General features: G+C 46.9%; 1 protein-coding gene across 1 annotated transcript in view; it reads right to left on the bottom strand.

Moving 5' to 3' along the window:
- SLC22A18 (solute carrier family 22 member 18) overlaps positions 1–12,810 on the bottom strand; it is a 40,633-nt gene extending 27,823 nt beyond the window's left edge. Inside the window, exons 1-4 of the mRNA XM_044270224.1 lie at positions 12,627–12,810; positions 10,466–10,563; positions 6,190–6,335; positions 456–588 (exon numbers count right to left, since the gene is read on the bottom strand). Coding sequence (XP_044126159.1) covers positions 456–588; positions 6,190–6,335; positions 10,466–10,563; positions 12,627–12,737 — 488 coding nt within the window. The 5' untranslated portion in view covers positions 12,738–12,810. The remainder of the gene's footprint in view (positions 1–455; positions 589–6,189; positions 6,336–10,465; positions 10,564–12,626) is intronic.
- Positions 12,811–13,679: the final 869 nt, after the last annotated feature.

Raw genomic sequence — 13,679 nt, 5'->3', positions numbered from 1 at the left:
AGGATGACTCTTAAAGGGGTTGTCCAAGCTTGGGAAAACATGGCTGCTTTCTTACATTTACCAGCACCGCCCCTCTCCACAAGTTGTGCGCGGTATTGCTTCTCTGTCCCATTGAATCCAATGGAGCGGAGCTGCAATACCACGCAGGGGTGGTGCTGTTTTTGAAAGAAAGCCGCCATGTTTTTCTAATCCTAAACAACCCCTCTAAGTCTATCCAGAGTCTGAAAACCAGCACATAACGTGTCCTGCTCACAGCTGAGGGTTTGCTACCACTGTATCAAGTCCATAAAATCTTCTGTCAAGGTAAACGAATCAGCGCAAAACTCTCTACTGTTCTGATACTTTGCTACAATGTATCAGCGCTGGTGGAATGTATCTGCAGTCCAGACTGTATACAAGCTATGAGCAGGTTCTGATATCAGACACATTTTATGATCACATTAACCAGTCCTCACCCAAATCTGGTGGCCAGGTAGCCTCCGACTGAAGATCCAACAATGATTCCTAATCCAAAGCAGAGGCCGAGCTTCCCTAAGGCTCCAGCGCGTTCCTGGGCCGTGGTCAGGTCCGTTACAATCATCTGGGCTCCTATCAGACAGAGAAGAATCATCTATATAGCATATAGTAACAAGGCAGGTGACAGGTTTTCTTAGTGTTTGATATTGCAGACTTATCCTTAGGATCGGTCATCGATATCAAATTTGCTGGGGTCCGACACCCGGCACCCCCACTCATCAGGCTGTGGCGGTCTGGTGAGCGCTGTGGCCTCCGCACAACTTACTAAGCGCGGTGCCGTCCATTGGGTAGTGGCGGTGCCTGGTACTGTACCTCCACGCCATCCACTTGAATGGGACAGAACTCTGCGTAGGCTATGTGACCCACAATTGTGAAGTCACTGGCCAAGGAAGAGGCCGCAGCGTTTACCGGAATGCCATGGTCTCCCCAAACACAGATCGCCAGAGGTACTGGGAGTCAGACCCCCACCGATCCTGAAGATAGGTCATCAGTACGGGTACATTCACACTTGCGGCAGAGGATTCCGGCAGGCAGTTCCGTCACCGGAACTGCCTACAGGATCCAGCCATCCGGACGCAAAACTGATGGCATTTGTCAGAAGCATTGAAATACCGGATCCGTCTCTCCGGTGTCATCCGGAAAAATGGATCCGGTATTAATTTTTTCTGCATTTTTAAAGCCGGAAAGCCGGATCCCTTTTTCCCGGAACACTTAATGCCAGATCCGGCACTAATACACTTCAATGTAAATTAATGCCGGATCCGGCATTCCGGCAAGTGATCAGTATTTTTGGCCGGAGAAAAAAACTGCGGAATGCTGCGGTATTTTCTCCGTCCAAAAAAACGTAAGAGGGACTGAACTGATGCATCCTGAACGGATTGCTCTCCATTCAGAATGCATTAGGATAAAACTGATTAGTTTTTTCCCAGTATTGAGCCCCTAGGACGGAACTTAATCCCGGAAAACAAAAACGCTTTGTGAAACACTTGGACAAACCCCTTTCAGTAAATACGTTATTTTTTTTTTTTTGTGCAATTAAAAGTGATAAAAGTTTCCGATTTATTTTCTGTATTATTTAGTGTGTTCATTATATTTCTGCGCGGAATAGGGAGAACAAAATAATCATAAGCTCTTCATTTTCTGAACTTGACACAAAAGGTGGTTACAGTAGACTAGGGGCCCCTTCCATGTTTTGCCACGGGGCCCCACGATTGCTTGTCACTCCCCTGACTTGCTGTTATTGAAAAGAAACTTTCAATGTTCTCAGCAGCTTAGAATCTGTCCAGGTTATGTGATAGACGCACAGGTGCTGCTCCGATATCTGCACAGTAAGGCCGCGTTCATACAAGTGTATTTGCAATCCGTATATGGCCCGGATTTTATGTACCGGAATCCGCTGCTCATGGTAATGAATAGAGATATTCACATAGGCGTATAAGTTCCATCAGTATTTGAAATCCGCAGCCTGGATGGAAGGAGGAAAGAATCTGCATGTAAGGACTTATGCACACAAACGTATTTTTCTTCCGTTTCCGTTCTATTCATTTCAATGGGGCTTGAAAAAAAATGGAACCGAGTCCGTGTGCATTCCGTGTCCTATTCTTGTCCATTTTGCAGACATTTAAACAGGCATTGTTACAACTGAGCCGCAAAAAAAAAAAAAAAAATGGATGCAACATGGACTTCACACAGAAGTCATTCTTTTTTTTTTTGCGGACCGCAAAATACATACGGTTGTGTGCATGAGCCCTAAATCCTGATGAAATCCTGAAGAGTACTGCTGGTGTATCCTCTGGAATCCGTGTGTATTCCAGAGCCAGAATACTGACGGATTTCAATACACTCACATGAAAGCGGTCTAACTATAAGTAGCTGTGTATGTATGGATTGTTCATGGAGTTTTACCCACTGGATGTAAACAATGCAGGTTACTGAATGACAGCAAGCAGAGATCTTGAAAACTGTGAGAAACTGATAACAGAATTTCCAGATCTGTGCTCTACAAGCAGACAGACCTAGCCTAAGCAAACAATGGTGCAGTGTCTCCATCTAGTGGACACAACTAATACTGCATATCTCCTTCCACCATCGCATGCACTTCTTTTCTACTTGAGTTAATGCATATCGTTTTATATTCAAAACTTGTCTTATGCTTCACACATTTTTATTCATCTTCTGAACTTGGTGCTAGGGTCCCACCACTACATGACCAGTCCGAGGACATTTGGTGCCTCCCAGTGGCGTGCCTAGGGTGTTTGGCACCCGGGGCGGGTCCTTTCTCTGCCCCCCCCCCCAATACTTTAAAATAATTGTACCCCCTCACAGTGGTATTGCCCTCATTGTACAACCTTCACAGTATTTTTGTACAGATGTGTGCCCCCTCACAATAGTTATGCCCACATTGTGCCCTCTTACAGTAGTTATGTCCACATTGTGCCCTCTCACAGTAGTTATGCCCACATTGTGCCCTCTCACAGTAGTTATGTCCACATTGTGCCCTCTAACAGTAGTTATGCCCACATTGTGCCCTCTCACAGTAGTTATGTCCACATTGTGCCCTCTCACAGTAGTTATGTCCACATTGTGCCCTCTCACAGTAGTTATTCCCTCTCTGTGCCCTTTTCACAGTTATAATGCCCTCTTTGTGCTTCCATTCACAGTAATAATCCCCATTGTGCCTCCTTCACAGTAATAATCCCCATTGTGCCCCCATCACAGTAATAATCCCCACTGTGCCCCTTCACAGTAATAATCCCCATTGTGTCTACTTCATAGTAATAATCCCCATTGTGCCCCCATCACAGTAATAATTCCCATTGTACTCCCTTCACAGTAATAATCCTCACTGTGCCCCCTTCATAGTAATAATTCCCATTGTTCCCCCTTCACAGTAATAATCCCCATTGTGTCTACTTCAAAGTAATAATCCCCATTGTGCCCCCTTCATTGTAGTAATGCCCTCTGGCTCTGTGCCCCCTCCATAGTAGTAATGCCCTCAGTGCTCTGCAGCACTGTGTGGGCGGAGCTTATGCAGATTTCCGGGCTGCAGGCCCCGCCTACACATGTCGGCAGCACGATCTGTGCCTGCAGGCTGAATGGTGGAGCGGGGAGAAGTCTTCCTGCTTCACCGTTCTGTGCGCCCCTTAGTAGCCACTGGTGCCTCCCCTGACTTACCTGGGAGTTTCCAGAACTCTCTGGAGTGGGGGGACATGCTGTATTCACGCTGCAAATCACTGCAGAAATTTACCCTCCAAAAAAATGTCACTAATCACTGCCAAAAGGAACGTTGGAAAACTAAAACCATTAATCTTTATTGAGTGTCTAGCTTAAAACCAAAAGGAAGGGAAGACCCTATATATCATAAGATATCCAATACCCGTCAATACCAGTGGTAACTCGGGAGTTAATGATATCCCCGGGGTATTATCACAAACACAATCCCCATGGGTATAACTCCTTAAATTTGTTGCGAGAAACCGGGTGACAGAGTAATTACCATCAGTTACCATCTGCACAGAACAGTCGCCCTTGTGATGCTGTATATCGTTTGTTCACTACAACAATGTTGGACAATTGAATAATCAGCCACTATCCTGTGTCAGAGTTCAGCTGTGGAAACTTCCAAGATCATCCATCCCACCTCACAGGTGCGGCACATCAAGGTGCTGATTAGACAGCATGAATATTGCACAGGTGTGCCTTAGACTGCCCACAATAAAAGGCCACTCTGAAATGTGCAGTTTGATCACACAGCACAATGCCACAGATGTCGCAACGTTTGAGGGAGCGTGCAATTGGCATGCTGACTGCAGGAAAGTCTACCTCAGCTGTTGCCCGTGCAATGAATGTTCATTTCTCTACCATAAGCCGTCTTCAAAGGCGTTTCAGAGAATTTGGCAGAACATCCAACCGGCCTCACAACCGCAGACCACGTGTAACCACACCAGCCCAGGACCTCCACATCCAGCATGTTCACCTCCATGATCGCCTAAGACCAGCCGCCCGGACAGCTGCAGCAACAATTTGTTTGCATAACCAAAGAATTTCTGCACAAACTGTCAGAAACCGTCTCAGGGAAGCTCCTCTGCTCGTCGTCCTCATCGGGGTCTGGACTTGACTGCAGTTCGTCGTCGTAACCGACTTGAGTGGGAAACTGCTCACATTCGATGACGTCTGGCACGTTGGAGAGCCGGATGAGTCCCAGTTTTCACTGTTCAGGGCAGATGGCAGACAGCGTGTGTGGCGTCGTGTGGGTGACCGGTTTGCTGATGGAGTGGCCCATGGTGGCGGTGGCGTTATGGTATGGGCAGGCGCATGTTATGGACAACGAACACAGGTGCATTTTATTGATGGCATTTTGAATGCACAGAGATATTGTGACGGGATCCTAAGGCCCATTGTTGTGCCGTTCATCCACGACCATCACCTCATGTTGCAGCATGATAATGCACGGCCCCATATTGCAAGGATCTGTACACAATTCCTGGAAGCTGAAAACATCCCAGTTCTTGCCTGGCCAGCATACTCACCGGACATGTCACCCGCTGAGCATGTTTGGGACGCTCTGGATCGGCGTATACGACAGCGCGTTCCAGTTCCTGCCAATATTCTGCAGCTTCGCACAGAAGAGGAGTCAACATTCCACAGGCCAAAATCAACTACCTGATCAACTCTATGCGACGGAGATGTGTTGCACTGCGTTAGGCAAATGGTGGCCACAGCAGATACTGACTGGTTTTCTGCCCCCTAGTAAGGCAAAACTGTGCACATTTCAGAGTGGCCTTTTATTGTGGGCAGTCTAAGGCACACCTGTGCAATATTCATGCTGTCTAATCAGCACCTTGATATGCCACACCTGTGAGGGGGGGATGGATTATCTTAGCAAAGGAGAAGAGCTCACTAACACAGATTTGTGAACAATATTTGAGAGTAATGGGTCTTTTGTGTCTGTAGAAAATTTTTCAGATCTTTGAGTTCAGCTCATGCAAAATGGGAGCAAAACCGAAAGTGTTGCGTTTATATTTTTGTTCAGTGTAATTGTAACTGTAAGTGACTAATTGTCTCCTCTCGTGCACTCTACGCGTTTTCAGGAGTGACGGATACATACAGACTCACAGACAAACAACATGCGCTCCGACCGCCTTGAGGCCGCAGCATCGGCGCTAGGGTGGCAACAATTTAGAAGTTTTCAGAGCTGAACTCCGACACAGGATAATGGCTGATTATTCCATTGTCCAACATTGTTGTAGTGAACAAACGATATACAGCATCACAAGGGCGACTGTTCTGTGCAGATGGAAGGTTCAACTGATGGTAATTACTCTGTCACCCAGTTTCTCGCAACAAATTTAAGGAGTTATACCCATGGGGATTGCGTTTGTGATAATACCCCGGGGATATCATTAACTCCCGAGTTACCACTGGTATTGACAGGTATTGGATATCTTATGATATATAGGGTCTTCCCTTCCATTTGTATTCACACTGCTCCTAATATCCATATAAATATATTTGCAGTGAGCTCCCACTTGTGGTGGCTGCAGGTAACCAGAATCTTAGCATTTGTTTCTATGGCGGTGTGAAGGGAAGCACTGAGCTGGCACTGTTATGTAAGGGGCTATGCTGGTAACATTGAATGGCATTGCTAATGGGAGTCACATACAAGCTCAGTACCTGGTAGACCATGCATGAAGATGGATGGAACCCGGGACAGGAACAAGAAGGGGATGCTGGTGGTAAATGCGAGGATCAAATAATAGAGAGATGCAGAAAGGAAGGAAAGCGTCAGCGCTGCACGAGGGCCATACTGATCCGAAAACCTGGAAGAGAGAAGCAGCACATAGAAAATTATAGAAGCAGTAACCAGTGACCTCTGCTGGTCATCCTGTGAAATTACCGCTCAAATCCAGATAGATGTATATTGCAGGATATGTTGGAAAGGTCTTCATGGGGTCAGTGGCTTAACTAGAAATGACTGAGCGCCACAGCAAATTTTTTAATGCCAAGCAACTTCTTTGAAACTCCCTCCTCCGCTGCAATCCCTACTTCTGTAGCTATTTATCTATCCATTTCCTACATGTATATACTGTATGTCATGTCAGTGTATATAATGTCATTGTATGATGCTGTTGAGGGGGTCCGGACAGTAAAATATTTTAGTCCCTAGTGGGCCCCTTCTGAGCTTGGGCCCCGTAGCAGTCGCTTCCCCTGCTTCCACTATAGCTACGCCCCAGCAAGGGGTTGTCCAGAATTAGAAAAACGTGGCTGCTTTCTATCAAAAAACAGAACCACCGCCGTCCAAGGATTGTGTCTGGTATCACAGCACTGCAGAGCTGCAATACTGCACGCACACTGTGGACAAGGGTGGTGCTGTTTTTGGAAGAAGGCATGTTTTTCTAAGGGCTCATGTACACAAACGTATTTTTTGTCCATGTCCATTCTGTTTTTCTGGCGGCCTGTATGCAGAACCATTAATTTTCATGGGGCCGCCCAAAAAATGGAAATGACTCTGTGTGCATTCCGTATCCGTATGTCCACAAGTCCGTTCTGCAAAAAAATAGAACATGTCCTATTCCTGTCCGTTTTGCAGACAAGGACAGGCATTGTTACAATGGATCCGCAAAAAAAAAAAAACAACTGATGTAACACAGATGTGTTTTGCGGACACACATACGTACAGTTGTGTGCATGAGCCCTAATCCTGACCCCTTTCCTTGGCACTTTTATGTCATGCTGCAGTCATTTTGATTGGAGATATCCACCTGCTGCCCCCCCAGGACCCTCCTCCTGAATGATATCATAAAACTACAATTCCCTGCAATCTCTGGGGTGGGGGACTAGGGGACCCCCTGTGGGCCAGTCCGAGCCTGTATATAGCTATATCTTTGCTGTGTCTGTCTCAGGCTTCGGGGTGTGCACACAGAAGGGGCTGTATAATCTACATCTGCCATAGAATCTGCTCCTTGAAACAATGTTTCCTTTTGCTTTATTACCTGTAACCAGCGGAAACATTGTTGCACCTGACGGTGACATTCTAAATAAATGAATGATTTGACTGGGTGAAGGATGAGGCTGCTGACCCTTTACACAAGACTCTAGGTCGGAAGTGAATGACCTCATAAAATCTCAGTCAGGGCAACGACCCACAAGCCGCTCACACTGTCCGATCTCTTTCCGGCCTCGGAAGTATCATAAAAGACGCAGCCAAGACACGGCTGACTACCATTGGGACACACCCCTTTAGATTCCCTCATATAATTTAGTGGGTGACTTTGCTCACCTAAAAGTCCTGATTCCCCATTCAGGGTGCCCACTAAAAGACATAATGAGACTGAGCCCTCTTCTTACCACTTATCACATGACACTGACAGACCACTGGCTCCCACATGAAAAGAACCCTCCTATACTGAAATACTCTGTGCTGCTGTTAATACTGCTCCTTCTATTAAGTAACTATCTCTCATATAGAACCTCCCACTTGTCTCCATCGCCCTCATCCTTTCATGACACCTGCCTCCAACCAGGGCCGGCTCTATGATAAGGCAGCCCAGGCGGCTGCTTGAGGGCGCAGAGAAGGGGGGGCGGAAAACAATTAACTTGCTAACTTACACCGCTGAGCCTGTGTGCCGGGCAGCCTGGCCGCCCCCCCGGCCCTCACTGTCTCTCTCTCTCTCTCTCTCTCAAGGCCCTGGTGTATTTAAACCTCATTTAGCATGTCTTTCAGAAAAGTTTCTCCTAGGATTCGAACACGCGATCTTTCACATCAGAGGCAAGGCACTTACCCACACAGCTATGAGAGCTGGATAGCCAGTTACCTTTAAAAGGGACACTGACAGGGCCAATAAGCATATTGAGGTATATATATGGCAGTACAGGTCTTATAATGGGTATTACAATCATCTAAGTATCCCCCCTGTTCACATTATACATACAGAAAACTGAAGTTTTATAACCTGCTCCAACGGTCTTCAATCGGCCCAAGGGGCGGCGTTTCACCTCTCTTGCGCCCAGCCAGCCTCCCACAACTGCCGCTTTGAAGCGCCGCCCAGCTCATGAATATTCAGTTTGCTGGGCGGCTTCTGCGGTCCCCGCTCTGAAGCGCTGCGCTGAACAGTGCCCTGCGCATGCGGCGGATCTTGTGAAGTCGGGGACAGTAAGCGCCGCCCAGCGAAGTGAATATTGATGAGCTGGGCGGCGCTTACTGTACCGGACTTCACAAGATCCGGCGCATGCGTCGGGTACTGTTCAGCGCAGCGCTTCAGAGCGGGAACCGCAGAAGCCGCCCAGCAAACTGAATATTCATGAGCTGGGCGGCGCTTCAAAGTGGCAGTTGGGGGAGGCTGGCTGGGCGCAAGAGAGGTGAAACGCCGCCCCTTGGGCAGATTGAAGACCGTTGGAGCAGGTTATAAAACTTCAGTTTACTGTATGTATAATGTGGACAGGGGGGATACTTAGATGATTGTAATACTCATTATAAGACCTGTAGTGCCATATATATACCTCAATATGCTTATTGGCCCTGTCAGTGTCCCTTTAAAATAAAAAAAAATATATATATATATATATATATATATATATATATATATATATATATATATATATTATACTTCTACTGTAGGTAACTTTGATACCTAGTGTACATCCATACACATGACAGCTGCCCCAACACACCCAGCTCTGCTACATCCATACACAGTGTACTGGGGCAGCTGTCATGTGTATGGATGTACACTAGGTATTAAAGTTATCTACAGTAGAAGTCTTATATATATTTTTTTTTAAGTAACTGGCTATAAAGCTCTCATAGCTGTGTGGGTAAGTGGGCTAAATAAGAACACGAGCACCAAATCTTCAACACTAGAGGCTGGTGGTGTTTTTTTTTTTTTATACCAGACTGTTACTTTACTGGGGTTGGGGGGGGGGGGGGCTATTGGCGCCATGATACTGGCACATGGAGGGGGAAGGAGAGAGGCACTTGATACTGGCACATTAGGGGGCAGGGGGAGAGGATGGCACTATGATATTAGCACATGGGGGGGGCAAGAAATGGACATGAATCATGAGGGGCAGAAATGTGAAATGATGGGGGGCGCCAAAATGTAGATTCGCTTGTGTTGACAAAAATCCTTGCACCGGCCCTGCCTCCAACAAGATTAACACACACATCCTGAAATACTCTGTGCTGCTGGGAACTACACCCCCTATTCCCCCCTTCCCCCTGTGAGGGATGAGAATCAATTTTTAAATAAACATGTCCTCCATCCTGTGCATATGTTGAAAATATAAAATTAATTAGCCAGCTGGAAGGATGTCGGGAGTCTCTGTGTCTGTGTATATAGTTAAAATGTGTTCTAGCTTCAAGGCCAAGGTAAGCAGCTCCCTCCTCCCCCCCAGTCTGACACACAGGAGAGAGCTATGTTCCTTCTGAGTTTGGGATGTACTGCTGAAGAATGTCAACTTTGAGATAAGATAATGCAGAAACGTTTTAATTATTAGAATTCTGTTAGTATGGGGCGGAAGTATTGCCTTTTATGAGTAACAAATTAAATCATTAGTTTTGTTTTCCACCCCTCTGGTGGTGCGCCAGATGTGTCCGTGATTATCTGCAGCGCTTGTGTGGAATAAAGGAGAGCGAGAATCTGCATCAGCAGTGTGTCTGTGTCCACTCTCCGAGCGCTCATAACCAAAACCTCAATTGGAACCCCGACAATCATAGAGGTGGAGTTTTGCCCCCCCCCCCCCCCCCACACACACACAGACACACACACACAGACACACATTTTTCTCTGTTACATACAAACTTTCTGTCAATAACATCATCACTTGAATGGACAGGTCACTAACCCCACAATATCATAACCTGAAATACTCTGTGCTGCATACAAAAGTTGTGTTGTATGACTGGGGACATAAAGTGGAAATATATTTATCTATTTTTTTTCTCTTTCACCTTCCAAAAACAGGGCCTCCCACAAGCTGAAGGACGCCGAAGACCGTCTGCAGGTATCCGAATCCGACCGTATCCAAGCCCAGACTCCTAGCCAGATACTGCAGGGAAGAGAGAAGGGATGTATCATGTAAAGGAAGCAAAAATACATAGTATAATAAATAATAATAGACACATCAGGGATGGAAGGGAGGAGTCAACTGTGGGGGAGGAGTCCGCTATGGAAGGAATGGAGGAGTTCCCTGCAGTGGAAGGGAGGAGTCAATGGTGGGGGAGGAGTCACCTGTGGATAGGAAGAGGGGGAAGAGAGTCACTTGTGTATATGTGGAGGGGAGGAGTCACCTATGGGAGGAAGGGAGGGGTCACCTGTGGAGAGAGGGAGGATTCACCTGTGGGAAGAGGGAGGAGTCACCTATGGGGAGATGGAGGAGTCATCTGTGGTGGGAGGAGTCACTTGTGATGGGAGGGAGGAGTCACCTGTGATGGGAGGGGCCACCCATGGGGGGAGGAAGGAGTCACATATGGGGGGAGGAGCCAACTGTGGGGAGAGGGAGGATTCACCTGTGGGTAGAGGGAGGAGTCACCTATGGTGAGAGGGAGGAGTCACCTATGGTGAGAGGGAGGAGTCATCTGTGGTGGAAGAGAGGAGTCACCTGTGGGGAGAGTGAGTAGTCACCTGTGGTGGAAGAGAGAAGTCACCTGTGGGGAGAGGGAGGAGTCACCTGTGGTGGAAGAGAGAAGTCACCTGTGGGGAGAGGGAGGAGTCACCTGTGGGGAGAGGGAGGAGTCACCTGTGGGGAGAGGGAGGAGTCACCTGTGGGGAGAGGGAGGAGTCACCTGTGGGTGCAGTGCAGCTCTGGAGTATAATACAGGATGTAATTCAGGATCAGTACAGGATAAGTAATGTATGTACACAGTGACTGCACCAGCAGAATAGTGAGTGCAGCTCTGGAGTATAATACAGGATGTAACTCAGGATCAGTACAGGATAAGTAATGTATGTACACAGTGACTGCACCAGCAGAATAGTGAGTGCAGCTCTGGGGTATAATACAGGATGTAACTCAGGATCAGTACAGGATAAGTAATGTATGTACACAGTGCCTGCACCAGCAGAATAGTGAGTGCAGCTCTGGAGTATAATGCAGGATGTAACTCAGGATCAGTACAGGATAAGTATTGTATGTACACAGTGACTGCACCAGCAGAATAGTGAGTGCAGCTCTGGAGTATAATACAGGATGTAACTCAGGATCAGTACAGGATAAGTAATGTATGTACATAGTGACTGCACCAGCAGAATAGAGAGTGCAGCTCTGGAGTATAATACAGGATGTAACTCAGGATCAGTACAGGATAAGTAATGTTTGTAGACAGTGACTGCACCAGCAGAATAGTGAGTGCAGCTCTGGAGTGTAATACAGGATGTAACTCAGGATCAGTACAGGATAAGTATTGTATGTACACAGTGACTGCACCAGCAGAATAGTGAGTGCAGCTCTGGAGTATAATACAAAATGTAACTCAGGATCAGTACAGGATAAGTAATGTATGTACACAGTGACTGCACCAGCAGAATAGTGAGTGCAGCTCTGGAGTATAATACAGGATGTAACTCAGGATCAGTACAGGATAAGTAATGTATGTACACAGTGACTGCACCAGCAGAATAGTGAGTGCAGCTCTGGAGTATAATACAGGATGTAACTCAGGATCAGTACAGGATAAGTAATGTATGTACACAGTGCCTGCACCAGCAGAATAGTGAGTGCAGCTCTGGGGTATAATACAGGATGTAACTCAGGATCAGTACAGGATAAGTAATGTATGTACACAGTGACTGCACCATCAGAATAGTGAGTGCAGCTCTGGAGTATAATACAGGATGTAACTCAGGATCAGTACAGGATAAGTAATGTATGTACACAGTGACTGCACCAGCAGAATAGTGAGTGCAGCTCTGGAGTATAATGCAGGATGTAACTCAGGATCAGTACAGGATAAGTATTGTATGTATACAGTGACTGCACCAGCAGAATAGTGAGTGCAGCTCTGGAGTATAATACAGGATGTAATTTATATACTGTATAATTTAATTCAGCTTTTTACAAGTGACCAGAGGGTTTTCCATCAGATTACACACACTACAGTCACCACCACTTACCGGGGTCACTGCAAACTGCATAAACAGACAAGAGACATCGATGGCAGTCAGTAGGTAGGTGACCGTGATGACCCGGCCTTGTGACTTGGAGGTCCCCGGATCAGCAGCCATTGCTGATTATCGTACGGTGCAGCCGCTGGACAGTGACTCCTGAGAATACATCAGGCTCTCGCTGTTTCTTACTCCGGTTCCTGCACATTAAGTGCAAAGTTCAGAGCTGACTCCGCCCTCCATGACAGGATTACAGTGCAGAGCGCGCAGAATTTTAACCCTTTCTTCCTAATGCTGCAGTTGTTTTGCTGTGCAGGAAGAAAAAGGTTTGGTGCCCTGTTAGCAGTAGTGAGAAACAATATACAAGGTTGTAACTTGATACCTTTTAGACTAAATGCACACGGTCAGGATTGCGTGCGGATTTTCATTCATGTACATTGTATTCTATGAGAATTTGAAATTCTCACTGCACACGATGCAGATTTTTTCCGCAGGGATTTTAAAATCCGCAGCATGTGAATTAATTTTAATTTTCCTGACCGGACTTTCTCCATTCACTTAGTAAAATCCGCACCAATTGATGCGGATTGACCGTACGGATTTGCCTGCGAACACCTGCGGATTTCAGTGCGGATTCACCGCACATGAATCCTGAACATGTGCATGTCCCCTTAATGGCTAACTAAAATAAATGATGTTATTAGGCTACTTTCACACTAGCGGCAGTCTTCTCTGTCCGGCTGGTCCGGCGGGTGAACAGCCTGCCGGATCCGTGCTGCCGCTAGTACACGCCTGCCGCCAGAGGTCCGCTCCAGCCCCATTCACATGTCGTAGGTTTATTCCGGCCGCCTCTCGGCATGTTTGGAACTCCGGCCCTCCCCCATTATAGTCAATGGGAGGATATGTTCCCAATGTCTGATACCACCTCTGGGACCCACACCTATCCTTAGAATGGAGCCTGCAAACTGAAGGAGGGCGTACCGCGCATGCATCGCCATCCTCCATTCATTCCTCTGCTCCACTCGGCTATTTTCGGAGGTCCCATAGAAATGAATGGAGAGC

Source organism: Bufo gargarizans, chromosome 10 (genome assembly GCF_014858855.1).
Source record: "Bufo gargarizans isolate SCDJY-AF-19 chromosome 10, ASM1485885v1, whole genome shotgun sequence".
NCBI lineage: Eukaryota > Metazoa > Chordata > Amphibia > Anura > Bufonidae > Bufo > Bufo gargarizans.
This window is presented reverse-complemented; position numbering and strand designations above follow the sequence as displayed.